The sequence below is a fragment of the Manis javanica genome, chromosome 7, assembly GCF_040802235.1.
Source record: "Manis javanica isolate MJ-LG chromosome 7, MJ_LKY, whole genome shotgun sequence".
NCBI classification, from domain to species: Eukaryota; Metazoa; Chordata; class Mammalia; order Pholidota; family Manidae; genus Manis; species Manis javanica.
Genome location: NC_133162.1, coordinates 34,829,134 through 34,855,127, shown reverse-complemented (window position 1 = coordinate 34,855,127; position 25,994 = coordinate 34,829,134). Strand labels below are relative to the sequence as shown.

Sequence of the window (25,994 nt, the reverse complement as noted above, 5' to 3'; positions counted from 1 at the left end):
TGTGTGTGTGTTAGATGAAGGGTTTTAGAATACAGGCTCTTGCTTTCTATTAAAAAAATACTGGAATAAGCCTAACACAAAGCAATATAATTTTTCTAAGCTTAGGGATTAAAGCAGTGGACAAAATAGACTCCTTCCCTTGTACAGATAAAATGAGTAAGTAAAATATATATTGTGTAAGAGAAAAAAGTATGGGTTATACAGTATAGGAATCAGAGTGGGTTGTTGTTTTTATAGAGGGATCAGGAATGGCCTTACTGAGAAGGTGACATTTGAGCAGAGATCTGAAGGAGGATTGAGGAACGCAGATAGGTGTGGGAAAATGATTCTAGGCAGAGGATACAAAAGTACAGAAGTCCTGAGACAGATAATACCTCATGTGCTCGAGGGATAGCAACTGAAAAAATGGTGTTGACTCACTTTTTCTGTTCCATTTGAAATATTCTACCATAGAAAACCTCCCAAATTCCCTTGTCCCCAATAAATACTATAGCATTTTTAAAGATAGAAGAGGGGAAAGGTGGTAGTGAAGGCTCATACTTCTCCCACATTTTCTGTCATAGTGCTCAGCATTGTCTTAACCCATTGTTAGTGGGGCTTGCTAATGCAAATCTCTGTGCCAAGGGTGACACCCAAATCATAAGGGAAGTAAAAGGTAAAAGAGAAAAAGGTATGGCTGGATCAGAAAAAAGAAAGAAAAGATCATGTAGGGTTCTGATTCTTAAATAATTTGAAATAACCGTCTAGCTCCACCTTGCCCTCTGCTGAATCAGAATACTGCATAGAGGGGAGAGATTTGTGGATTTATAAACTATTCAAGAAATTATTATACCCACTGAAGTTTAAGAAACTTCCTTTAGGAAATGATACCTGGCTCCAGAAGCATCTATAAGCATTATCAAGCACTTTGATGAGGAGTGGGAAAGGGTTAGCTATGGGAGCTAATGAAAAGACACTCTTTGTGCCAAGGTCTAGAAGGTTAAGTAGACATAAACAGTACACAAGTTACAATAAATGCTCTCATAAAGAAATACTGAGCAAGGAGCACAGTTGAAGACATCAGATACTTGAACTGGTTCTTGAAGAATGAGCAAAGCATTCTAGATAGGTGGAATCGCATAGGGAAAGATACTGAGATACAAACATTTGTGGCATGTGAAGTCACTTGCATATACGTTTTTCCCCCCTTAAAGGCATTACAGTACTTACGTAAATTGTGCAACCATCCAGCATTAGTCTTAACACCTCAACATCCAGAGTTCAAGAGTACTACTGAAAGACTGGCAGTTCAGAATTCTTCTCTTCATGATATTCAGCATGCCCCCAAACTCTCAGCTTTGAAACAAGTAAGTAGATCTGTTAGGTGTTGGGTGCATGTTACACATTCCTGATCTGTAACACTAGGTAAATGTACTTTTCAAAAGATCACTTGTGTTTACCATTCTTTTATTTTTTAATTTGGTTTGTTAAATTTTTGGTATAGCTTTTTAAAAAACTGATAAAATATATAGAGACACACTTCATGTTACTGAGTTTTGCAGATAATATATTTTTTTTTACAAATTGAAGATTTGTGGCATTTTTTTATGCCATTTTCCAACAGCTTTGCTTACTTTGTGTCTGTGTATCACATTTTGATCATTCTTGGAATATTTCGGACTTTTACATTATATTTTTTATAACGTGTGATCACTGATTATTACTCACTGAAAGGTCTGGTGGTAGTTAGCAATTTTAGTAATAAAGTATTTTTTAATTAAGGTATGAACGTTTTGTTTTAGACATAATGTTGTACACTTTAATAGGCCACAATATAGTGTAAACATAATTTTTATATGCACTGGGAAACCAAAAAATTAATTTGACTCGCTTTATTGAGAAACTCACTTTATGTAAGTGGTCTGGAACTGAACCTGCAATATCTCTGAGGTCTGCCTGTGTAACGTAATACATGCCATTTTAACCATTTTTAAGTGTACAGTTCTATGGCTTTAATTACATCACAGTGTTAGGCAACCATCACCACTGTATATTTCCAAAACTTTTCCATAACTCAAATAGAAACTCTGTACTCATTAAGCAATAACTCCTCATTCTCCTTTCCCCCAACCCCTGGTAACCTCTAGTCTACTTTCTGTATGAGTGCCTGTTCTAAATATTTCATGTACATGAAGTCATACAATATCTGTCCTTTCATGACTGGTTTATTTTACTTATTTCAAGGTTCATGCATGTTGTAGCATGTATCAGTACTTCCCTTTTTTTGGCTGAATAGTATGCTGTTATTAGGTATATACTACATTTTCTTTATCCACAATCATATGTTGATGGGCACTTGGGTTGTTACCACCATTACTGTGAATAATACTGTAGTCAGCATTAGCTTATGAGTATCTGTTTGAGTCCCACTTTTCAGTTCTTTTAGATACAGACCTAGGAGTGGAATTGCACAATTATATGCTTAACTTTTTCAGGAACCACCTAGCTGTTTTCCACAGCAGCTGTACCATTTACAGTTTCCACCAGCAATGTGATGGGTTCCAATTTCCCCACATCGTCAGTTTTCCATTTTTTTATCATTGTGATCCCAGTATGTATGAAGTAGTATCTCATCATTCACTTGATTTGCTATTCCTAATGACTAATTATGTTGAGTGTCTTTTCACATGCTCACTGGACATTTGTATATCTTCTTTGGAGAAATGACTGTTTTAGGTTCTTTAACCATTTTTTAATTGGATTGTCATTTGGTTGAGTTTTAGGAGTCTTTATATTCTAGATATTACATCCTTAATCAGATGAGAAATAAGGTGTTAGTCTTATTGAGGATTCCTTTTACACAAGTCACTTTTTTCTCTTGCTGCTTTCAAGATTTCTCTTTGTCTTGTGTGTGTCTGTGATTCTCTCTGAGTTTTACTGGGAGCTGCCTACTCTGCCATTTTGCTCATGTCACTCTTTTGGTATAGCTTTTGAAAATGGAATTTTAAAAAAATTCTAAGATTTCAAAAGGTTAAATTAAAAGAGCCAATTTTAAGAACCAAAATGTTAACACTAATGCGATTCCCACCCTTCCAACACCAAATGCAATGGTTTATTTTTCCCCTACATATATGTATAACAGTAACAGTATTATACACAGCATTAATAGTAGTATGAATTCATTTGGGTACCCTGACCCAATTCCAGTGTGTGTAAGTATGTCTTCCCACACATACTTACACCAAGTAATTCTCGAACACCAGCAGGGTGCTGGAGAACTCAGTTCTGATGCTATCTGCCCAGAAACAACACCAGATTCCCAGGTAAAGGGCTCTGTCCAGGACTGCCTTCCACCCACTACTCCAGACGCGGCTATGGATTGGAGGTTCCTACGACCTCCCCCTTAGGTTCTATTAATTTGTTAGAACGGCTCGCAGAACTCAGGAAAACACTTACGTTTACCAGTTTCATAAAGGATACAGGTTAATAGCCAGATGAAGAGAGACATAGGGCAAGGTCCCGAATAAAGGAGTGTCTGTCCTCTACGCTTGGGCCTGGCTAGAAGGCACATGGAGGCGTTCTGGTTCCCCAAGCATAGAAGCTGTCTCTGACCAAGAGGCAGGAATCAACAGAGCAGAGCCAGCAGGGCAGAGCAAGAGATTAGCTCTTCTTCTGGGGTTTTGTGAGGGTTTTATTGTATAGTCATGATTGACTAAATTATAAGTGATTGGTTGATTCAACCTCCAGCCTCCGTCCGTGGGTGGGGGTAGGTCCAGAAGTCTCATTAACATGACAAAACACCCGTTTCAACTTTAAGACTGCAGTGTTTTCAGGAACTGTGAAGACCAATATACCCGGGAAATATATATTTGGTCATATGAATGACCGAATATGTATTTCTTATAACTCATTATAAGTTATACCATTTAGTTCTAACTAGTCTTCAAAATTAATATTTCATTGTAAAATCTGGACTTTATTGTTTGTTTTAGCCTTTTTTATATTCTGGTCTAACTTCCATTGAGAATTATTAGTGAAGAAGATTTTTAGATTTCATATGGGTTAGGATAGAAAGTGTTATATAATGATATATATGACATCCAGGTATATATCCTTATATCATTAAGTGTAAAAGAATGGACTTGAAAAATGACTGTTACCTTTAGATGATTGATATATGAAATAGTTTTCTTGTTGGACCAAACTTTGTATATAAATCAGCTATAAGGTAAAGCTATAAGATATACTTAAGTTAGCCAAGGAATCAGTGAATTAGATCTATTTTAAAATAAAATTTGAACTTCATCCACATTTTAAATATATCACACACAGGCTTTAAATTGTTTTTAGTTTATCTTTTTGTACTTTCCCCACCCCCCTAGAATTATTATTTAAACTGATCTAATTTTAGTGTGTTTCTCGTCATCCTAAAGTGTCTGGAATTAACATGCTTAGGAACTCTGCAATTTAGGTCCAGATTGTTTCTGGCCATACTCAAGGCGGTTTTTCTAGAACACTTCTTTTCCATTTTCTGAGAGTAAAGTTTCTCAAGAGGGGAACTAGCTTGCTTGCTTGCTTTCATCTAAAACATGTCTATTGTTTGAAGTAGGGGAGAAGTCTTACTTGCTTTTTAAATATGTGGCACTAGAAATATAGAAACATGTTTATAAGCAAGTAATAGTGCCAGAAGTATTAATATTGCCAGAAAAATTAATAATATTAAACTTAAAAATTTTAGGAGGCTAAAGTGAACTGGAACTCTATGTGCTATTTAATGGAGATAAGCAGAGTCAATTTTAAGAGAAAACACTATACTAAATACAAATTCTGTCAGACTTGGCAAACATTTCATATAGGGTAGTGCTGAGTTTGATATGATGGCAAGTTCACTATATACCTACTGTATGAATTAGCTGCTGGTAAATAAAGCTACTGGTAAAATAAATCTTGGGTGGGATTAATGGTTTCACTATATTTTGTTCCAGTCAGATTAGAGTTTGAGTATCATTTATAGTTGTGGGCACTATGAATGGAAGATAAAATAATTTAAGCCATTTTATATGAGGAATAGCTTGAAAAACCTGGGGTAGTTTAGCATATACTGAAGTTAGTGCAGGATAAAATTAAACTTGTCTCTAGGGAGGCACCTGGCTTCCAAGACACCCTATCAGGTGGCTTTGGTACCCATTTTTTGAGTCTAGTCAATTCTTCAAGGCCATGAGCTAGATTTTGTCAGGACATTTCAAGTTCATCAGTCTCTCAGAGCATACTCGAGTTATAAGAAATTATTGGGAAAACCAGAATGCCAGTTGTGACACCAGACAAGAATACTTAGGCCAGATTATCTGTGCATACACCCAGTAGGACAGCTACATGGAAAGATCATTAGAAAGATTGTCTGGTATGTGTGGACTTGGATACGAGTCTTAGTTGTATGTTCTTAATATGACTGATTTTCTGTAAGGTTTGTGATACCGCTGCCTAAGGAACTGAGATAATTGAATATGTTTGACACAGACATTCTGGTAAATGTATAGAAGCCATATAGAATGACTGATGATCCCACATTCTTTATACTGGATACCACATAGTCATATTCTCCTACAACACCCTCGATGGGATTTTTACCATGAAACTTGGTTTGATGGTAATTTGATTACAGCTTCAGGGGTTAAACAATAGGGATAATTACTTTTATCAGATTTCTTTATTCCATTAGAAGGAATTCCTTGGTGGTATATACCATATGCCAAGGAGAGGAAAAAAGCCTAGGGCAATCTAAAAAATTTAAGGGCTAAAAAAGAATGTTGTTTTGCCCCCAGCATCAAATTATTATTATTATTATTTTTTAGATCACTGTTAATCTTGAGTTATTTTCAAGTGCTTTCTAAAGATGTTTTAGTCATTTAATCATACTGTGCAGTATCAATATCATTTTTTCATTTATTCCAACATGAGTATTTTCTTACATTGTAAACATACTATGAAAACATTTTAATGGATATACAGAGTTCCAATATGTCAAAACCATAATTGACCTTACCCTCTCCTAACTGTAATATGGCTGGGTTGTTTCCAATTGTTAATTGGAATAATAATTAACCCCAAATTTGACATATTTGGTTTCTCTTCTTTCTTTTTTGCAATTTTTATTTCTGCCAAATTTAGCTGCTTCGTTATGTTTTCTTCACACTTTTTTTAAATTAAAATATCATTGATTGATAGACAATTTTCTGATGGTTTCACATAAACAACACAGTGGTTTCAACATTCACCCGTATTATCAATTCCTCTCCACCCCTGTTGTAGTCACTGTCCATCAGCATAGTAAGATGCTATAGTCACTACTTGTCTTCTCCATGCTGTACTGCCTTCCTAGACCTACTTATATTCACATTCTCTTCTTTCATTACCCTTCATGAATCATTTGCCTGGGTATGTTCACTTTCCATAAACATTTAGTAAGGCTCTAGTGAGCCTCAGGGAATTAAGGAAAGGGGAAAAAGGCTATTAGAGAACCTCCTGAAGAGGTGACCAGAAAGTGCTAATAAGCCAGTTCCACATGCTGCAGGGTGACAGATTGCAGCCGAAAGTGCTAATCTACTTTCGAGGTTACAGGTAAGCTTAATGTTTTCTCAACACAAGAGAAATATTTGTCATAGTGAGATTGGTTGCCTACTTTTATTGAACACCTGTGTAACCATTGATTCTTTTTTCAAGTTGCTTTTGGACTGTGGTTTGGGAAATGGCAGCACTTCAGAGAGTGGCACAGAGTCTGTTGTGGCCCAGCACAGGATACTGATCTTCTGTCAGCTTAAAAGCATGCTTGATATAGTAGAACACGATCTTCTCAAACCTCACTTACCCTCTGTCACTTATTTGAGATTAGATGGCAGCATACCTCCTGGTCAGAGGCATTCCATTGTTTCACGGTAGGTGGCTTCTAAACTCTTGTAAACTGTGCTGTAGTTGGTTATTACTTACATAGAAGTTTGCCTCATGAAATATTTCTTTGGATAAGTATTTGCAAATGTGTTTTATTACTGTGTAATTCAGCTCAACCCTTTTTTTTTTTAAGGCAACCCCTTTTTTTTTAAAGATACATACACTCTTAATAAAGGTTTCACATGAAAAACATTGTGGTTACTATGGGTTACATTCACCCATATTATCAGGTCCCCACCCCCACCCCATTGCAGTCACTGTCCATCAGCGTAGTAAGATGCCACAGAGTCACTACTTGTCTTCTCTGTGCTACACTTCAACTAAATCCTTTTTAAAATACAGAACTACAGAAACATAATTGAATATTTAGTAAAAAAAAAAAGAAGTGTGACTATATTAGGAAAGCACTCTGAAAGGTATGAAAGAAACTTAAGGTAGCAACAAAAAATAGACTACTTTCCCCCTCATATTTTGGGGGGGTTTGAGGTAGGAAGAAGCATACAGTGGCTTAGCTAAAGTCTGTATACTGATCGCTGAGACTCTCTGAGAACAAGTTGGAAGCTGGCCCAGCTAGAAAGTACAGTCTATGAGTGCAGTGTCTGTAGTCTGCAGACTACTGTAGAAATCTCAAGGATTGGGTTTTCAAATGCAGACTGCTAGCTTCTCTCCCAGACCTGCTGACTTTAAGAGTAAGCATTTTTAGCAAGCATCCGTAAGAGATTGTTAGGCGTGGTATAGTTACGAGACCTATGAAAGGGGTTTAGGGCAGTCAGACCCTGGTTTGACTCCTGACTACTATGTAGGCAGTGTTCTCTTGGACCTATTTATCATCCACACAGCCTGAGTCTCTCTAAGGACAATGATAATATATTTATGGAGGTATTGTAACAATTAAATAACAATGGCTATAAAGTACAAAGCCCATTGCTTAACTCATAGTGAAAATGCAATAAATGGTAGCTTGGTAATAATGTTAGTAATAAGTTTTTCTTTTTCCTAGAAGCTACTAGAGTCCTTTGTCAGTATATTCTAGGACTTGTACAATAGTAGCCACCCTTAACGTTCATCCTTTACCTTCCCTGACTGATCTAGCCTTTTCCCCAATTCTGTCTCCATACATTAAAGGTTCATATTGTGTTTTGCCTTAATTATAATTACTACTTAGTTATATTTTTTTGCCACTTGGTCTTTATCTGATACCCTAAAATACAACCTAAATGGACTTATTTCTCTTCATGAAATTTCTGACATGTTTCAGAATACATTCTTTTTGCTATTAAAAGTATTACATATTTAAAGGAAGATAGTTTCATCCCACGTGGTCACAGAAATGTCAGTATCATGGATTTTTAAAGCAGTGTTCTCATTTGTACTCTTTAATTTTTATCAGACATTCCAGTTTCTATTACAGGAACCTTAGGAAGAAATGTACTAACCTTATTTTTTAATATCTATACCTTTAGGTTTAACAATGATCCATCTATAGATGTTCTCTTACTTACAACTCACGTTGGTGGCCTGGGGCTTAACTTAACAGGCGCTGACACAGTGGTATTTGTGGAACATGACTGGAATCCCATGCGTGACCTACAAGCCATGGACCGGGCCCATCGCATTGGGCAGGTAAAAAGTCACCACTCACAGGTGTTAACTGGTGGTACTACTTCCTCATGCATTAAACAAAGTGCTTGGGCTAGGAAAACCTGGGAAACTATCCAGTCCTAATATTGTCTGCAAATATTTTAAGCTCATGGGTCCAGACAGATAAAGGAAAAACAACTTAATTAGATAGTAGTTTGGTACTTAGTACAAATATGCAAGCCTCCTGACTTGATAAACCTTATCAATTTATTTGTGCTACCATTGCTTAACTTCTTCTTCTCATTCAGAAACGTGTGGTTAATGTGTACCGATTGATAACCAGAGGAACACTGGAAGAAAAAATAATGGGTTTGCAGAAATTCAAGATGAACATAGCAAATACTGTGATTAGCCAAGAGAATTCTAGTTTGCAGAGTATGGGGACAGATCAACTTCTTGATCTGTTTACTCTTGATAAGGTAAAGAACTTACACAATTTGTTATATTTGTATTCAGACTTACTGGGACTGCTTGGAGAGAGTATTAAAGGAAGCAGTGAAAGGCATTCACTTTAGCAGCAACTGAACAATCCCTGAGGGCATTTTTGATGCCCAGGATACTGGGGAATGTTTAACTTTCTGATTGATGTCTCCAGTGCTTTGCCCAACATTTCCTTGGTCCTTTCCTGCTAAAGGACAGCTATCATGGGAGTTACTGACCTATAGGTATGCCTTTCTAGCCTCCTATTAACTGGCGACCTTAGGCAAATTAACTTATCTGAATGTACTCCTCCGGGTGGATAAAAATGCCTGCATCACTACATAACTGAAGGTAATATATGTAAACACTTAGGGTATTTTGTATGGCTTCTCAATGTTAGCCCTTGTGGGTGATGGAACTAATAAATCAGATAACAATCCATAATCAGAGGATGCAGCAGCTGAAATACTGGTCAATCTAATAATTAAAACAGGGTTGGATTTAAGATCCTGCATAGGTTCAGAAAATCAACTGCACACTCAGTATAAATTAAGGTGAGAAATGACCTTGTAATTAAACTACCTCTAATAGAATTGTAATGTCTAAATTTGAGAGAGATAGTTCAACTATACTCTGTGTTAAGCCACATTTAGAATATTACATCTGGTTCTGAGTCCTGCATTTTAAATAGTAACAAATTAGTAAGTTCCCAAGAGGTAGCCAAAATGGAGGAAAGTTCTTCAATCATATCATATATGACACGGTAGAAATAACTGTGTAACCTAGAAAAAAGAAGGCTCAAAGAAACATGGTTTGCTATCTTCAAATAGCTCTTATTCTGTTTGAAAGAACAGGTGACTTTCAGCAAGCATAAATGGGCTCAGGGGCTGTTCCAGGAAAGCAAAAGCTATTGTCATAAAGGATCCTATTGCGACAGTTGGCAACATTTGAATATGGACTGTGTCTATTAAATCAGTTTAATATATCAGTTTTAAATTTCCTTAATTTGATCTTTGCACTTCAGCTATGTTAGAGAACGTCCTTGTTCTTAGGAGTATGGGCTGATTCCTTTCTAGGGATAAAGGGGAATAATGTCTACAACTTAACTCCCAAGTAATCATGGGAAAAAGCTGATAACTATGTAATCTGATTCATACATACAGGGGAGAGAGAATGGCAAAACCAATGTGGTGTAATTATCAATGAATTCTTTATAATGTTCTTCTAATTCACCTTTAAGCTTAATTTTTCCCAAATAAAAAGCGTTAGATTGCTATGGCTGTCGGAAAGTAGAACAGTCTGTTAAGAGATCATGAACTTCCTTCCCCATTACTTGAACTGTTCAACTCTGTTGAGTAAGTGCAGTGTTAAGTATGATATTTTAAAGGAAAATATAATTTCTGAAGTTAATTTTTCATTCTGTCTTTCTGCCAATTTTTCTTAAGGATGGCAAAACAGAAAAAGCTGATACCTCTTCTTCTGGAAAAGCAAGTATGAAATCAATTCTTGAAAACCTGAGTGATCTTTGGGATCAAGAACAATATGATTCAGAGTACAGCCTGGAAAATTTTATGCATTCTCTCAAGTAACTATCGAATATTGTAAATGCAATCGCTGCTAGTTCAGTTACATTTCTGCTGATATTCAGCAAATTTCAATGTTTATGGTGAACTTTTAGCTCAATGTGTAAATAGATCTGAAGAATATACAGCATAACGCTGGTTCTTGTTTCACTGGGGGGAACAAGTTATTCTCAAATATTTGCACTGTATTAAATTTAAATGTTAATGTGAAATGGTTTAAATTTTATGTGCTGAATAGCTGCAAAGCAGAGGAACCAAACCAGGTTTACATGTACTATCATGAGGTGTTCTTGCTGGAGCCTCCTGTCTACATAGTCACTTTGTACAGGATAGTATCCATGAGTACTTTAGTAGTTTCATGTACATTTTTTTCTTTTAAATAGAACTTGTTTTTATAAATGATTAAAAATAGGGTTTTTGTATAAAAGCCTTAATGAGCCATAATTTTAAGAATAATGACTACAATATTGGTCACTCTTAGAACAGGAAAATCTCAGACAATGAATTGAACTGGGCCCTTGGAAACCTTTATATATTTAATGCATATGCATAGCATTTTTCAAATCTTTAACATCATTTTGACAACTTTTAAAATATATCAACCTCTCTAAATACAGGTAATAAAGTCTATTTAAGGCTATCATAGCATCCTAATAAGAGGGTGTGTTTTAATTTATCTAATGGCTAGGATATAGCCAGATTCAGAGAACATATGTACTCAATAGGTTTCAACCATATATATATAATATATTTTTTGTAACTATGATATATACAGTTTTCCAGAAGTAGATTTTACACTGTTTAGAATTCAAAAACCTATGCTGAAAAGACTGTTTATTGTAGTAATGCATGACTAAAACAAAAGGGAGAATAAATGATTCCTTTTTATACACAAACATACATAAATACACATATCTATATGCACAGACATACCTATCCTGTATCTGGACAGGTGCTTGGTATTGGCACTAAAATCAGGTAGTTATACGGGGCAGCAATAATTGGGCTTGCAGGTGACTAGTGTTAGACAAGTGAGCTCCATGGTGAGGGTGGTATATGTATATAGATATGCATGTATGTGTATGTATATAATTTTATAAATTTCACACATAAATTAATACATGCCTGTGTGCATATACTATCTATGGAATCTATTTGTATATACATGTACAGGTAATAAACATCCCCAAGGTTTGTGGCTGGCCATACACATAGGCACCGGTTTAAAAACCACCAGACCTCAGCTATGTAATAACTTTTTTGTTTAAAAATCATTAAAGTTATATTGTTCTGCAGCATTTAGACATGGACATTCATCACATTTCAGTAGCCTTGACAACCATACTGTAACATTAAAACTAGCATTCCACAAGAGAATAAAAATGAAACTGTAAAATATCTGCAACTGTGTATTATTTATGGGAAATGAGCACTAGAAAAAGCAAAAGATTAAAATAACTAGTTCATATATAAAGTTTCTAAAAAAAAGCTCAATGCCTTTTTTTGTACTAATGGTCATTTTTTTTTTAGGATTCATATTCAAATTGTAGAAGACCAAAAGGAAAGTAGTGGCTTTACACAGAACATCCACTGTGCATAGCACTGGGCATCTGAGCCAATATACCTGTTGAATCTGCTGTTTCCATAAAACAGCCTATTTCATTTAACATAGCTAATAGTAATTGACATTTTCTTAAGAATATGTAAAGAGCAATATATAATTAAAAAGGCAGAAGAATTCACACCATCAGTTGTTTTTCCAATGTGAAAGTTCAGAGTCTAGGAAGTTAGGTATTTAGGAAGTTTAAATTTTAAAAGAGTAAAATATTTCTAGAAGTATAGATAGGAAAATGATAATAGTGATTGCCTCTGAGTGGAAAAAGATAGATAGTAAGAGGTAGTGTGGCACAACATTTAAAAAATAACGTTTTTTGAGTTGTGCAAAATTAAATCACACATTCCAGATTTCCAAATAAAAACACAAACAGGTAAGAACTAAGTACAGTTGACCCTTGAATAACATGGGGGTTAGGGATGCTGACCCCCCTCTACACAGTGGAAAATTTGTATAAAAAACTTGACTACTAATAGCCTACTGTTGACCAGTTAACACATATTTTGTATATGTATTTATAAATCTGGTATCATGAAATGGTTTGTAAGTTTTGATAAATTTTACTTTCTTATAATAGATTTAAATATATATTGTGCATTCATGACTTATTTTTTCTATATTTCTAGTCTATGCAGTTTGCCAGTTTTTTCAAATAATTACAAATCTCCAAAATATTTTCTAATACATTTATTGAAAAAGATCCACATGTAAGTGGACCCATGCAATTCAAACCATGTTTAAAGGCCAACTGTCATCTCAATTAAGTGCCCCAGTTAGAGTCACAGTAGTTAAAGAATAATGGATACATGGGGAAAATTGAATAGTGAATGACATTAAAAATTCTTATAGCTGTTAATTATGTGGATGTGATCATTAAAATGTGTGTATGTGGGCAATAAGCATGAGAGAATGCTGATAATAACTTAAGCTGGGTAATGGGTTCATGGATATCGTACTATTTCCTTTTTGTGTTTATTACATAAATTTTCAAATAGTTACTCTCTGAATCTGTATTTTTATCAGAGTCATTACTGGTGTTTCCTGTAGGAAAATCTTAAGTTTTTACCACTAAAGAAGTATTAAAAATTGGGGTTCTGGGTAGAAATTTTGTTACATGTGTATATCTACAATGTTCAAAAAAATATTCTATGCTTTCAACTTAGTAAAATGGTAACAAGGGTGTTGGGACTTTGAACCAGTATGTTGAACCACCTATTCCTTTTAGATGGTTATATAAGCTTATATAAAAGTAAATACCAGTGAAGCTGTTTGAAAATGTGATCACTTAGGGCATAATAGAAATGATAGAAAAGTAACAAGTCTTCAGTCACTTATCTGTTCCAAATATTTAATCCCGCTACAATTTTATACCTCTGAGTTAAAGACAGACCTTAATTTCCCAGAACATATGCTGGGCATTGGTGGAATCTAAAGTGAAATTAGTTGCAGGACTATAATCTGTTATCAAATGCCAGAGTGCTCATTGTAAATCTATAAACCAAAATTTAGGTTGTGTCACTTAACAGAAAATATTTGCTATTCACACAGATCAGTGTCAGCCATCATCTCTGATGAGACAAAAATTGCCTGTTCAGTTGAAAAGGTTCCTGTCCTTTTCAGTACCCTCAGACTAGAAAAAGTTCTGTTGATGAATACAGGGACTGATCTTAATATCTGTGGAGGGACATGAGATTTGGTTTTAGAATCACAGGAGAAAATGGGGTTGGTTATTCCTTAATTCCCCCATTAAGCCTCAAAGAGCTCATGCATTCAAGCAGGACTAGCACAACTGTCCATGAACCCAGAAACACAGTCATCTAGGAGAAATCAGAATCTCAGGCCAGGGATGTGGGTTCAAGATGGCAAAGTAGAATGCCTGAGGCCACCTGCTCCCACCAAATCTAGACCTGCACACAGAGCATTTCATCTGTGGAAGAGTGGAGGCCTGAGTGAAGACCTTCTGCACAGTGAGGAATAAAAAGAACGCATAAAAAATTGCAGGAGAGATAGAGACCTGGTAACAGAGGGAGTCCCACCCGAGTGCAGCCCTGTGGGAGGGAGGGATGTTGCTAAGCTATCAGAGCCCAGACTTGCCTGCCCCAGAGCACAGGACACAAGCCACCAGTTGGAAGGTTTAAACCCTACCACAGTTATAATTGAGGGAAGCTGATTTTCAAAACAGGCACCCACCAGGGGACAGAAGAACTGCTGGAAATGTCTCTGGACCGAAGAGTGCCACAGACTGTCTTCCCCAGATGCTGCTAGCAAGGCAGAAACAGGGTAGATGCCATTGTTTGTGTTTTCCCTGGATGCTGTGAGCACCAGTGGGAGCAGGTTAAATGCCTTTGTTTATGTTCCTCTGCCCCCCACACGTGCACTGCCAACTCTGACAGAGCAAGGTGAGCACCATCATTTGCATTTACCCTGCCTCCCCCACCCCATTTTCAATGCAGAGGAAACAGGATGACCTATATGGTTTACATCACCCTTGCACATCACTAGTGGGGAAACAGAGTAAGCTACATTATTTTCATTCCCCAAGTACAATCAATGATAGTGCAGACAGGAGCAGGGCCAGAGTGAGCACATCAGTGATGGAAGTGGCCTCCCAACCTCCAGACACACCTCTTGGAGATCCAGCAGTCCCAGCAAGGTGGTACTAGTGTGATGCTTACAAATATTTACCTTGCCTGTACCCCTTCCATCCCAGCACCCCATTTGTACTGCCCAGTGGCAACCTGGATTGCATGCAGCCACCCCATTAGCTTGCTCCCAGCTGGTGCTCACCTGGAAGACATCTGGGCTGTGTACCTGCTCCCACCCACCATCACCCCGCCAGAGAGGCAAAGCCTGTTGGCCATCTGGGAGCTACCTGGGCTGTGCCCCTTTGACACCAGCTACCCCACCAGCATGGCCATGGCTGGCAGCCACACAGAGACCCCTGGCCCTTGCCCTGGGAGCTCTACCACAAGCATATAGAGCCTCAAACAAGATGAACCCAATGAAGTCCACAACAAGACACATAATGATCAAAATGTCAAAGATCCAGAGACAAAGGGTCTTAAAAGCAGGGAGATAAAAGCAACAAATTACCTACAAGAGAGACCACGTAAGGCTATCAGCTGATTTTATCCAAAGTGCTGGAAGAGAAGGACCTCCAAACAATATTCTACCCAGCAAGGTTATCATTCAGAATTGAAGGAGAGAGAAAACTTCTCAGATAAACATGTTAGAGTTCACCACCATTCAACCAGCCTTATAAGAAATGTTTAAGAGATGTCTTTAAGAGAAAAAGAAAAGGCCTTGACTAGAAGCAATAATGAAAAGCTTCACTGCTAAAATCAAACAGCAGAGGTAGTAGACCAATCACTTACAAGCTAGTATAAAGGTTAGAAGATAAAAGTAGTAAAATTAACAAAAATTAGTTAAGAGAATTGCTAAATAAAAGTTGTTAAAAAAGACATTACATAAAATGTAGAGGAGGGGGACTTTAAAATGTGCTGTTAGAAAGCATTTGAACTTGACTATCAATATAGACTACTGTGTATATATATATATATATTATATATATATATATATATATATATATATTTCATATATAAGCCACATGGTAACCACAAACCAAAAATCTATAAGTACACAAAAAGAAAGGAATCTAACCATAACACTAAAAGTTATGCACAGAGCAAAGAAGAAAGGACCAGAGAATGACAAAAATAACCAGAAAATATTTAACAAAATGGCAACAAGTATATACCTATCAATAATTACTTTAATGTAAATAGACTAAATGCTCCAAAAGAGATGAAGTGACTGAATGGATTAAAAACACAAGATCCTTATATATGCTTCCTACAAGAGACTCACTTTAGACCTGAAGACACATACTGAAACTGAAGGGATGGAAAACATATTCCATGCAAATAGAAATGAGGGAAAAAAAGCTGGTGTGGCAGTACCTATATCAGACAAAATAAACTTTAAAACAAAGACTGTAAAGAGAGCCAAAGAAGGACATTATATAATGATTACAGGGTCAACCTATCAAGAAGGTGTAACAATTGTAAATATTTACACACTAAATAGAGGAGCACCTAAATACATAGAAGCAAATACTAACAGATATGAAGAGGGAAATTCACAGTAATAATAATAGTAGGGGGCTTTAACACCCTACTTACATCAACAGATAGATCATCCAGACAAAGTTAATAAAACAGTGTCTTTGACTGATGCGTTAGACCAAGTGGACCTAATAGGTATATACAAAATATTATATCCAAAAACAAAATACTCATCCTTTTTCAATTGCACATGGAACATTCTCCAGGATAGACCACATATTAGGTTTTTGGTTTGTGGTTACCATGTGGCTTATATATGACATATATACCAAGCATTGCTTCTGAACACAGCAGTGTGAAACTAGACATCAATTACAGGGAGAAAAATGCAAAAAAACCATGTGGAAGCTGAACAGCATGCTACTAAAGAGCCAATAGATAAATGAATTAAAGAGGAAATCAAAATATAATTGGACAAAGATGAAAATGGAAACACAACAATGCAAAATCTTGAGATACTGCCAAAGCAGTTCTAAAAGGGAAGTTCATAGTGTTAATAGGCCTGCCTGAAGACACAAGGAAAATCTCATTCTAACCCTACACCTAAAGGAACTGGAAAGGAAGAACAAAGCCCAAACTTAATAGAAGTATGGAAATAGAAGATCAGAGCTGAAATAAGGACAGACAAAAAAATACAAAGGATCAATTAAACTAAATTTATGAATAAAGCATACATTTTCCCCGTAAGATAAGGAATAAGACAAGGATACCTACTCTCACCACTTTTATTCAACATAATCCTGGAGGTCCTAGCCATGGCAATCAGACAAGAAAAAGAAAAAGCATCCGAATTGGTAAAGTAGAAGTAAAACTCTCTATTTTGCAGGTGACATGATACTATATATAGAAAACCCTAAAGACTCCACCAAAAAACTAGTAGAATAAACTCAGTAAAGTCACAAGGTATAAAGTCATTATATGGAAATGTGTTCCATTTCTATCTACAAATAATGAAATAGAGAAGAAAGCAATCCCATTTACAATTGCATCAAAAAGAATAAAATACTTAGGAATAAATTAAACCAAGGAAATGAAAGACCAGTTTTCTGAAAATTGTAAGATGTTAATGAAACAAACTGAAGAAGCCACAAATGAAAGCTATTTCACATTCATGGATAGGAAAAACTAATATTGTTAAAATAGTCATACTGCCCAAAACAATGTACAGATTCAATGCAGTCCCTACCAAAGTATCAATGGTACTTTTCACTAGAAAAGTAGAACTAGAGCAAATAATCCTAAAATTTCTGTGAAACCAAAAAGAAACCACCCGACAGCCCAAGCAATCTTGAAAAAGAACAACAAAGCTGATGGTGTCACACACTCTATTTTAAACCATACTACAAAGCAACAGGAATCAAAACAGTATGGTACTAGCATAAGAACAGATATATAGACCAGTGGAACAGAATGGAGAGTCCAAAAATAAAACCACCTCTGGGTCAATTACTATATGACAAAGGCATAAATATGCAGTGGAGAAAAGGCAGTCTTTTCAATAAATGGTGTTGGGAAAAAACAGGATAGCTCCATGCAAGAATGAACATGGATCACTATCTTACACCATACACAAAAATAAAATCAAAATGGATTAAAGATTTAAGTGTAAGAACTGAAACCACAGAACTCTTAGGAGAAAACATAAACAGTAAACTTGTGAACATCAGCATCAGTAATTTTTTTTCTGGATGCATCACCCCAGGCAAGAGAAACAAAAGCAAAAATGAAGAAGTGATAACTCGCACAGTAAAGGGGATCACCAACAAAACAAAAATATATCATATGGGGGAATATATTTGCAAGTGATATAGCTGACAAGGGGCTAATATCCAAAATACATAAAGTCATACAACTCAAAACCAAAAAACAACCCAATTAAAAAATGGACAGAGGAACTGAATAGACATTTTTCTAAAGAAGACATACAGATGGCCAACAGGTACACGAAAAGACATTAAGCTTCACTAATCATCAGGGAAATGCAAATCAAAAATCAAAACCACAATGAGATTATCACCTCACACCAGTCAGAATGGCCTCTACACAAAAGACAAGAAATAACAGATGTTGGTATGGATGTGGAGAAAAGAGAACTCCCTGCACTGTTGGTGGGAATATAAATTGGTGCAGCCACTATGGAAAGCAGTATGGAAGTTCCTCAGAAAATTAAAAATAGAAATACCCTATAACTCAGTCATGCCACTTACAGGAATTTACCCAAAGAAAACAAAATCCCTGATTTGAAAAGATCTATGAACCCCTGTGTTTATTGCCACATTATTTACAATGGCCAAGATACGGAAGCAACATCAGTAGATGAATGGATAAAGAAGATGTTGTACCATATACACAATGGAGTATTATTCAGCCATAAAAATAAAAAAATTCTGCCGTTTGCAACGATATGTATAGATGTAGAGGGTATTATGCTAAGTAAAATCAAAGATAAATCATATGATTTCACTTATGTGAAATCTAAAAACAAAACAGAAACAGACTGATAGACACAGAGAAGAGACTGGTGATTGCCATAGGAGAGGGTGATGGGGAAATGGGTGAAATAGGTGAAGGGGATAAAGAGGCACAAAATACCAGTATGAATTAGTCACAGATGAAAGTACAGCATAGGGAATATAGTCAATATTATTGTAATAATCTCAATATGTTGACAGATGGTAACTACACTCATTGGGATGAACATTTAACAATATAGATAACTGTTCAGTCACTATGTTGTACACCTGAAACCAATATACTGTTTATTGACTACACTTTGTTAGAAAAAAATATCTTTGTTTGCAGATGACATAGGGTTATCTTATATAGAAAAATCCCAAAGAATTCATACAAGAAACAAAACATCTGGAAATTATAAGTGATTATAGCACAGTTGCAGGGTATAAGGCTAAAAAGCCCATTGCTTTCTTATATACCAAGATGAGCACCCCAAAAATGAACTACTTAGGCTTAAATCTAAAAAATGTGTAAGATCTATGAGAAAAACTACAAAATTCTAATGAAAGAAATCAAAGAAATAATAGAGATATTTCATATTCATGGATAAGAAGACTCAATATTGTTAAGATGTCGGTTCTTCCCAAACTGATGTATATATTCATTGCAATCCAAATTCTGGCCAAGTATTTTATGGGTGTTGACAAAGTGATTCTAAAGTTTATATGTAAAAAAAAAAAAAACCATAATAGCCAAAACAATACTGAAAAAAACCAAAATCTTGGGATTGACACTGACTTCAAGACAATACTTCAAAGCTACAGTAATCAAGATGGTGTAGAACTGGTGAAAGAATAGATCAATGGAACAAAACATAGAGCCAGGGAGTAGACCCTCACAACTAGTCAAGTGACCCTTGGTAAAGGAGCCAAGGCAATTCATGGAGAAAGGACAGTCTCTCCAACAATTGTGCTGGAACAACTGGACATCCCCATGCAAAAAAGCTGAATCTAGACAGACTTTACACCTTTTACAAAAATTGATTGAAAATAATAGACCTAAATGTTAAGTGCAAAACTGTAAGACTTCTTTAAGATAACAGAAGAAAATCTAGATGACCATGTATTTTCCAGTGCTTTTAGATATAACATGAAAAGCATTGTCTTGAATGAGAAAAACTGTAAGTTGAACTTAATTAAATTTAAAAACTTCTGCTCTGCAAAAGACAGGAGAATGCAAAGACTAGCCACAGACTGGGAGAAAATATCTGCAAAACACATAAAGGACTTGCATTCAAATTATACAAAGAACTTAAAACTCAACAAAAAGTAAACAATCAACCCAGTGTAAAAAGTGGGCAAAAGATCTGAAGAGACTTCTCACCAAAGAAAATACAGGTGTCAGATAAGCACATGAGATGTTCAATATCATGCATCATTAGGAATTTATAAGTTAAAACAATAAGATGCCATTCCATACCTATTAGAATGGCAAAAATCCAAAACATGATACCAAATGCTGACAAACAACAGGAACTCATTGCTGGTGGGAATGCAGTATGGTACAGTGACTTTGGAAGACAGTTTGGCAGTCTCTTAAAATTGTAGCTACACATAGTCTTATCCTATGATCCAGCAATCATGGTCATACATAGTTACCCAAAGGAGTTGAAAACTTATGTCCACAATAAACCTGCACATGGATGTTTATAGCAGCTTTTTGGCAATTGCAAAAACCAGGAAGCAACCAATATGTTTGGTAGGTGAATGGATAAACCCAGGTACATCCAGATAATGGAACATTACTCAGCACTAAAAAGAAATCAGCTATGAAGCCAAGAAAAGGCATGGAGACACCTTAAATGCATATTGCTTAGTGAAAGAAGCCAGTGTGAAAAGGCTACATACTATATGATCGCAACTGTATATGATTCCATACTGTATGACTGTCATTTTTGCAAAAGGCTCAAAACTATAGACATAGTAAAAAGATCAGAGGCTGCCAGGGCGTAGGGGTTAGGATGAACAGCTGAAGCACATGGGGTTTTTAGGGCAGTTAAACTGTTGTGTATGATACTATCATGGGGGAACTTAGCATTTGTCAAAACCCATAGAAATGTACAAATAAAAAGTGAACCCTAATGTAAACTATGGACTTTATTAGTGAATAATAATTTATAGATATTGGTTGATCAATTCTAACAAACGTACCACACTAATGCAAGATGTTAATAGGGAAAGCTTGGTGAGGGGGTGGGATTGAAGGAGGTACATTAGAACTCTGTACTATTTGATCAGTTTTCTCTGAACTTAAAATTGCTCCATAAAATAAATTTTTAAAAATAGCCACATGATTAAAAAAACAATTAGAAAATGGGCAAAAACACATGTATTTCATTGAAGAAAATATAGAGATGACAAATACACAAATTAAAAACTGTTCAACCTTACTGGCCATTAGGGAAATGCAAATTAAAGCCACAGTGGGATATTATTGCACACCTATCAGAATGGCAAAACTATGTAGTGACAACACAAAATGCTGGAGAGGACAGAAACTAGGATCGCTCATAACACTTTGGTTGGTATGTAAAAAAGCGGTAAGGTATTTACAAAATGATTTGGTAGTTCCTTTAAAAACTGAACATGAAAGTACCATACCCCCTAATTGCATTCCTGGGTATCTGTCGCAGAATGAAGACATATTCATACAAAAACCTGTAATATGAACATTTATAGCAGCTTTATTTGTAATAACTCCAAGCCAGAAACAGTTCAAATGCCCTTCAACAAATACATGATTAAATAAAATATGGTGCATCCATGAACAGTACTTGGCAATCAAAAGGAATGGACTATTGTTACAAGATGAATCTCTAGAGAATTATGCTGACTGAAAAAAGGCAGACCCAAAAGGTTTTTCCATTTTTTCCATTAGTTTTCCATTAATCTATAATATACCATTATCCCATTCCATTTATTCCAAGTTAACTTTTTTTTTTTGGTAAACCTAAATTTAATGCTGGATCACAATGCTGAAGATTATGTTTTCTTTGTATTTTAAACTGCAGTACATTCTCATCGTGTATATTCATTAAAAACACTACTTGAACTTACAAATATCACCATGCCCCAGTAAAAAAAAAAAGTTTACAAAATAAATTATTGCATCCCTACCACCAACAAAATGTGAAATCCAAAAATTCCTAACAAGTCTTGGGATAAACAAAACATAAAATAGAATTATAATTGTAATACAACATACTGCACTGGTGGTTCTAAGTGCACCATAAATTATGGGATGAAAATGTTAATTCATCATGCACATATTCCCTGATTTCATTCGGTTTCTAGAGAGGGATTTACGTGAAATTGTAATATCTTTCTCTTCTTAAATATGTTTTCTACTGAAAGCTTTTAGGGATTATAACTATGCAATTCTTTTATTTATTTATTTATTTATTTTTTATTTTGGTATCATTAATATACCATTACATGAGCAACATTGTGGTTACTAGATTCTCCCCATTATCAAGTCCCCACCACCTACCCCATTATAGTCACTGTCCATCAGTGTAGTAAGATGGTATAGAGTCACTACTTGTCTTCTCTGTGCTAAACTGCCTTACTCGCGCACCCCCCCACCACCACCAGAACCACACCATGTGTACCAATCATAATATCCCTCAATCCCGTTCTCCCTCCCTTGCTACCCACCCTCCTCAGTCCGTTTTCCTTTGGTAACTGTTAGTCCATTCTTGGGTTCTGTGAGTCTGCTGCTGTTCTGTTCCTTCAGTTTTTTCTTTGTTCTTATACTCCACAAATGAGTGAAATCACCTGGTACTTGTCTTTCTCCATGTTGCTTATTTCACTGAGCATAATACCCTCTAGCTCCATCCATGTTGTTGCAAATAGTAGGATTTGTTTTCTTCTTATGGCTGAATAATATTCCATTGTATATATGTACCACATCTTCTTTATCCATTCATCTACTGATGGACACTTAGGTTGCTTCCATTTCTTGGCTATTGCAAATAGTGCTGCAATAAACATAGGGGTGCATCTGTCTTTTTCAAACTGGGCTGCTTGATTCTTAGGGTAAATTCCTAGGAGTGGAATTCCTGGGTCAAATGGTATTTCTATTTTGAGCTTTTTGAGGAACCTCCATACTGCTTTCCACAATGGTTGAACTAGTTCACATTCCCACCAGTAGAAGGGCTCCCCTTTCTCCACATCCTCACCAACATTTGTTGTTGTTTGTCTTTTGGATGGTGGCCATCCTAACTGGTGTGAGGTGATACCTCATTGTGGTTTTAATTTGCATTTCTCTGATGACAAGCGATGTGGAGCATCTTTTCATGTGCCTGTTGGCCATCTGAATTTCTTCTTTGGAGAACTATCTGTTCAGCTTCTCTGCCCATTTTTTAATAGGCTTATTTGCTTTTTGTTTGTTGAGGTGCATGAGCTCTTTGTATATTTTGGATGTCAACGCCTTATCAGATCTGTCATTTATGAATATACTCTCCCTTACTGTAGGATGCCTTTTTGTTCTACTGATGGTGTCCCTTACTGTATGGAAGCTTTTTAGTTTGATATAGTCCTACTTGTTCATTTTTGCTTTTGTTTCCCTTGCCTGGGGAGGTATGTTCATGAAGATGTTGTTCATGTTTGTATTCAAGAGAGTTTTGCCTATGTTTTCTTCTTAGACTTTTATGGTTTTATGAATTACATTCAGGTCTTTGACCCATTTTAAGTTTACTTTTGTGTATGGAGTTAGTAATCCAGTTTCATTCTCTTACATGTAGCTGTCCAGTTTTGCCAACACCAGATGTTGAAGAAGTTGTCATTTCCCGATTGTATATCCATGGCTCCTTTATTGTACATGAGTTGATCACATATGCTTGGGTTAATATCTGGACTCTCTATTCTGTTCTACTGATCTATGGGTCTGTTCCTGTGACAGTACCAAATTGTCTTGATTACTGTGGCTTTGTAGTAGAGCTTGAACTTGGGGAGTGTAATTCCCCCTGCTTTATTCTTCCTCCTCAGCATTGCTTTGGCTATTCGGGGACTTTTGTCATTCCATATGAATTTTTGAACTATTTGCTCTAGTTCATTGAAGAATGCTGTAGGTATTTTGATAGGGATTGCATTGAATCTTTAGGCAGAATGGCCATTTTGACAGTATTAATTCTTCGTAGCCAAGAGCATGGGATGAGTTTCCATTTGTTAGTGTCCTCTTTAATTTCTCTTAAGAGTGTCTTGTAGTTTTCAGAGTACAGATCTTTCACTTCTGTGGTTAGATTTATTCCTAGGTATTTTATTCTTTTTGATGCAATTGTGAATGGAATTGTTTTCCTGATTTCTCTTTCTGCTAGTTCATCATTAGTGTATAGGAATGCAACAGATTTCTGTGTATTAATTTTGTATCCTGCAACTTTGCTGAATTCAGATATTAGTTCTCATAGTTTTGGAGTGGAGTCTTCAGGGCTTTTTATGTACAATATCATGTCATCTGTAAACAGTGACAGTTTAACTTCTTCCTTACCAATCTGGATGCCTTTTATTTCTTTGTGTTGTCTGATTGCCGTGGCTAGGACCTCCAGTACTATGGTGAATAAAAGTTGGGAGAGTGGGCATCTTGTCTTTTCCTGATCTTAGAGGAAAAGCTTTCAGCTTCAGGCTGTTAAGTGTGATGTTGGCTGTGGGTTTGTCATAAATGGCCTTTATTATGTTGAGGTACTTGCCCTCTATACCCATTTTGTTGAGAGTTTTTATCATGAATGGGTGTTGAATTTTGTCAAATGCTTTTTTAGCATCTATGGAGATGATCATGTGGTTTTTGTCCTTCTTTTGTTGATGTGGTGGATGACGATGGTGGATTTTCAAATGTTGTACCATCCTTGCATCCCTGGGATGAATCCTACTTGATCATGATGGATGATCTTTTTGATGTATTTTTGAATCCGGTTTGCTAATATTTTGTTGAGTATTTTTCCATCTATGTTCATCAGGGACATTGGTCTGTAATTTTCTTTTTTGTGGGGTCTTTGCCTGGTTTTGGTATTAGAGTGATGATGCTGGCTTCATAGAATGAGTTTGGAAGCATTCCCTCCCCTTCTATTTTTTGGAAAACTTTAAGGAGAATGGTATTATGTCTTCTCTGTATGCCTGATAAAATTCAGCCATGAATCCATCTGGTCCGGGGGTTTTGTTCTTGGGTAGTTTTTTGATTACCGATTCAACTTCATTGCTGGTAACTGGTCTGTTTAGATTTTCTGTTTACTTCCTGGGTCAGTCTTGGAAGGTTCTATTTTTCTAGAAAGTTGTCCATTTCTTCTAGGTTATCCAGTTTGTCAGCATATAATTTTTCATAGTATGCTCTAATAATTCTTTGTATTTCTGTGGTGTCCATAGTGATTTTTCCTTTCTCTTTCTGATTCTGTTTATCTGAGTAGACTCTCTTTTTTTCTTGAAAAGTCTGGCTAGGGGCATGTTAACATTCTTGAAAAAGTTATAGACATGGAGAGTGGATCAGTCATTGCCAGGGATTAGTAGGGACAGGAGTGGGAGGGAAGTGGGTGTAATGTGAGTTCCTCGTGGTGATGGAAATGTTTTTTGCATCATCGTCAGTATTCTGGTTGTGATATTTAGTACAGTTTTGCAAGGTGTTAGGGAGAAACTGGGTATAAGGAATACATGAGATGTCTCTTTTCTTACAATAGTATATGAATCTATAAATAACTCAAAATTTTAATGTTAAGAAATCATTCAGACTATCGTGTGGAAGTGGGGCCAACAGTCAGCACATGCATGGTGAAAGTAACTGGCCTTCAACTGCAGAGATTAATGGAGGTTCTTTGTTTTTTTTTTCACTTCCTCTACCCTACCTTTCCCTGCAAATTGGCTTTAAAAAAAATCCTCCTGGATATTGGTCAGTTTAAGGAGGAGCACAAAGGAACCCTGAGATGTGAGGGTGGATGATCTGGAGCAGAGAAATTGAGGTTTGGGTGGATTGGGAAAGCAAGCCGGTCCAGGCAACTGGGAGCAATGAGAGCCAGATCGGAAATCTGATTACTCAGGTGTATGAAAAATAAATTAGATGCAGATTGCCAGAAAAGAATTCCATTTGGTCCAAATATCAGCTTTTCCCTTTCTTTCACAGAGCCTTTTTTATATAAAATATAAAAAATTTTTAATATTCCAATGAAGCATGGAAAAGTGCACATACTGC

General features: G+C 36.1%; 1 protein-coding gene across 2 annotated transcripts in view; it reads left to right on the top strand.

The window, feature by feature from the left end:
• BTAF1 (B-TFIID TATA-box binding protein associated factor 1) overlaps positions 1–13,039 on the top strand; it is a 131,971-nt gene extending 118,932 nt beyond the window's left edge. For both annotated transcript variants that reach the window (XM_073240707.1, XM_073240706.1), the window contains exons 34-38: positions 1,194–1,346; positions 6,700–6,911; positions 8,388–8,547; positions 8,814–8,984; positions 10,431–13,039. In XM_073240707.1, the coding sequence (XP_073096808.1) occupies positions 1,194–1,346; positions 6,700–6,911; positions 8,388–8,547; positions 8,814–8,984; positions 10,431–10,574 (840 nt within the window). In that variant the 3' untranslated portion in view covers positions 10,575–13,039. The remainder of the gene's footprint in view (positions 1–1,193; positions 1,347–6,699; positions 6,912–8,387; positions 8,548–8,813; positions 8,985–10,430) is intronic.
• Positions 13,040–25,994: the final 12,955 nt, after the last annotated feature.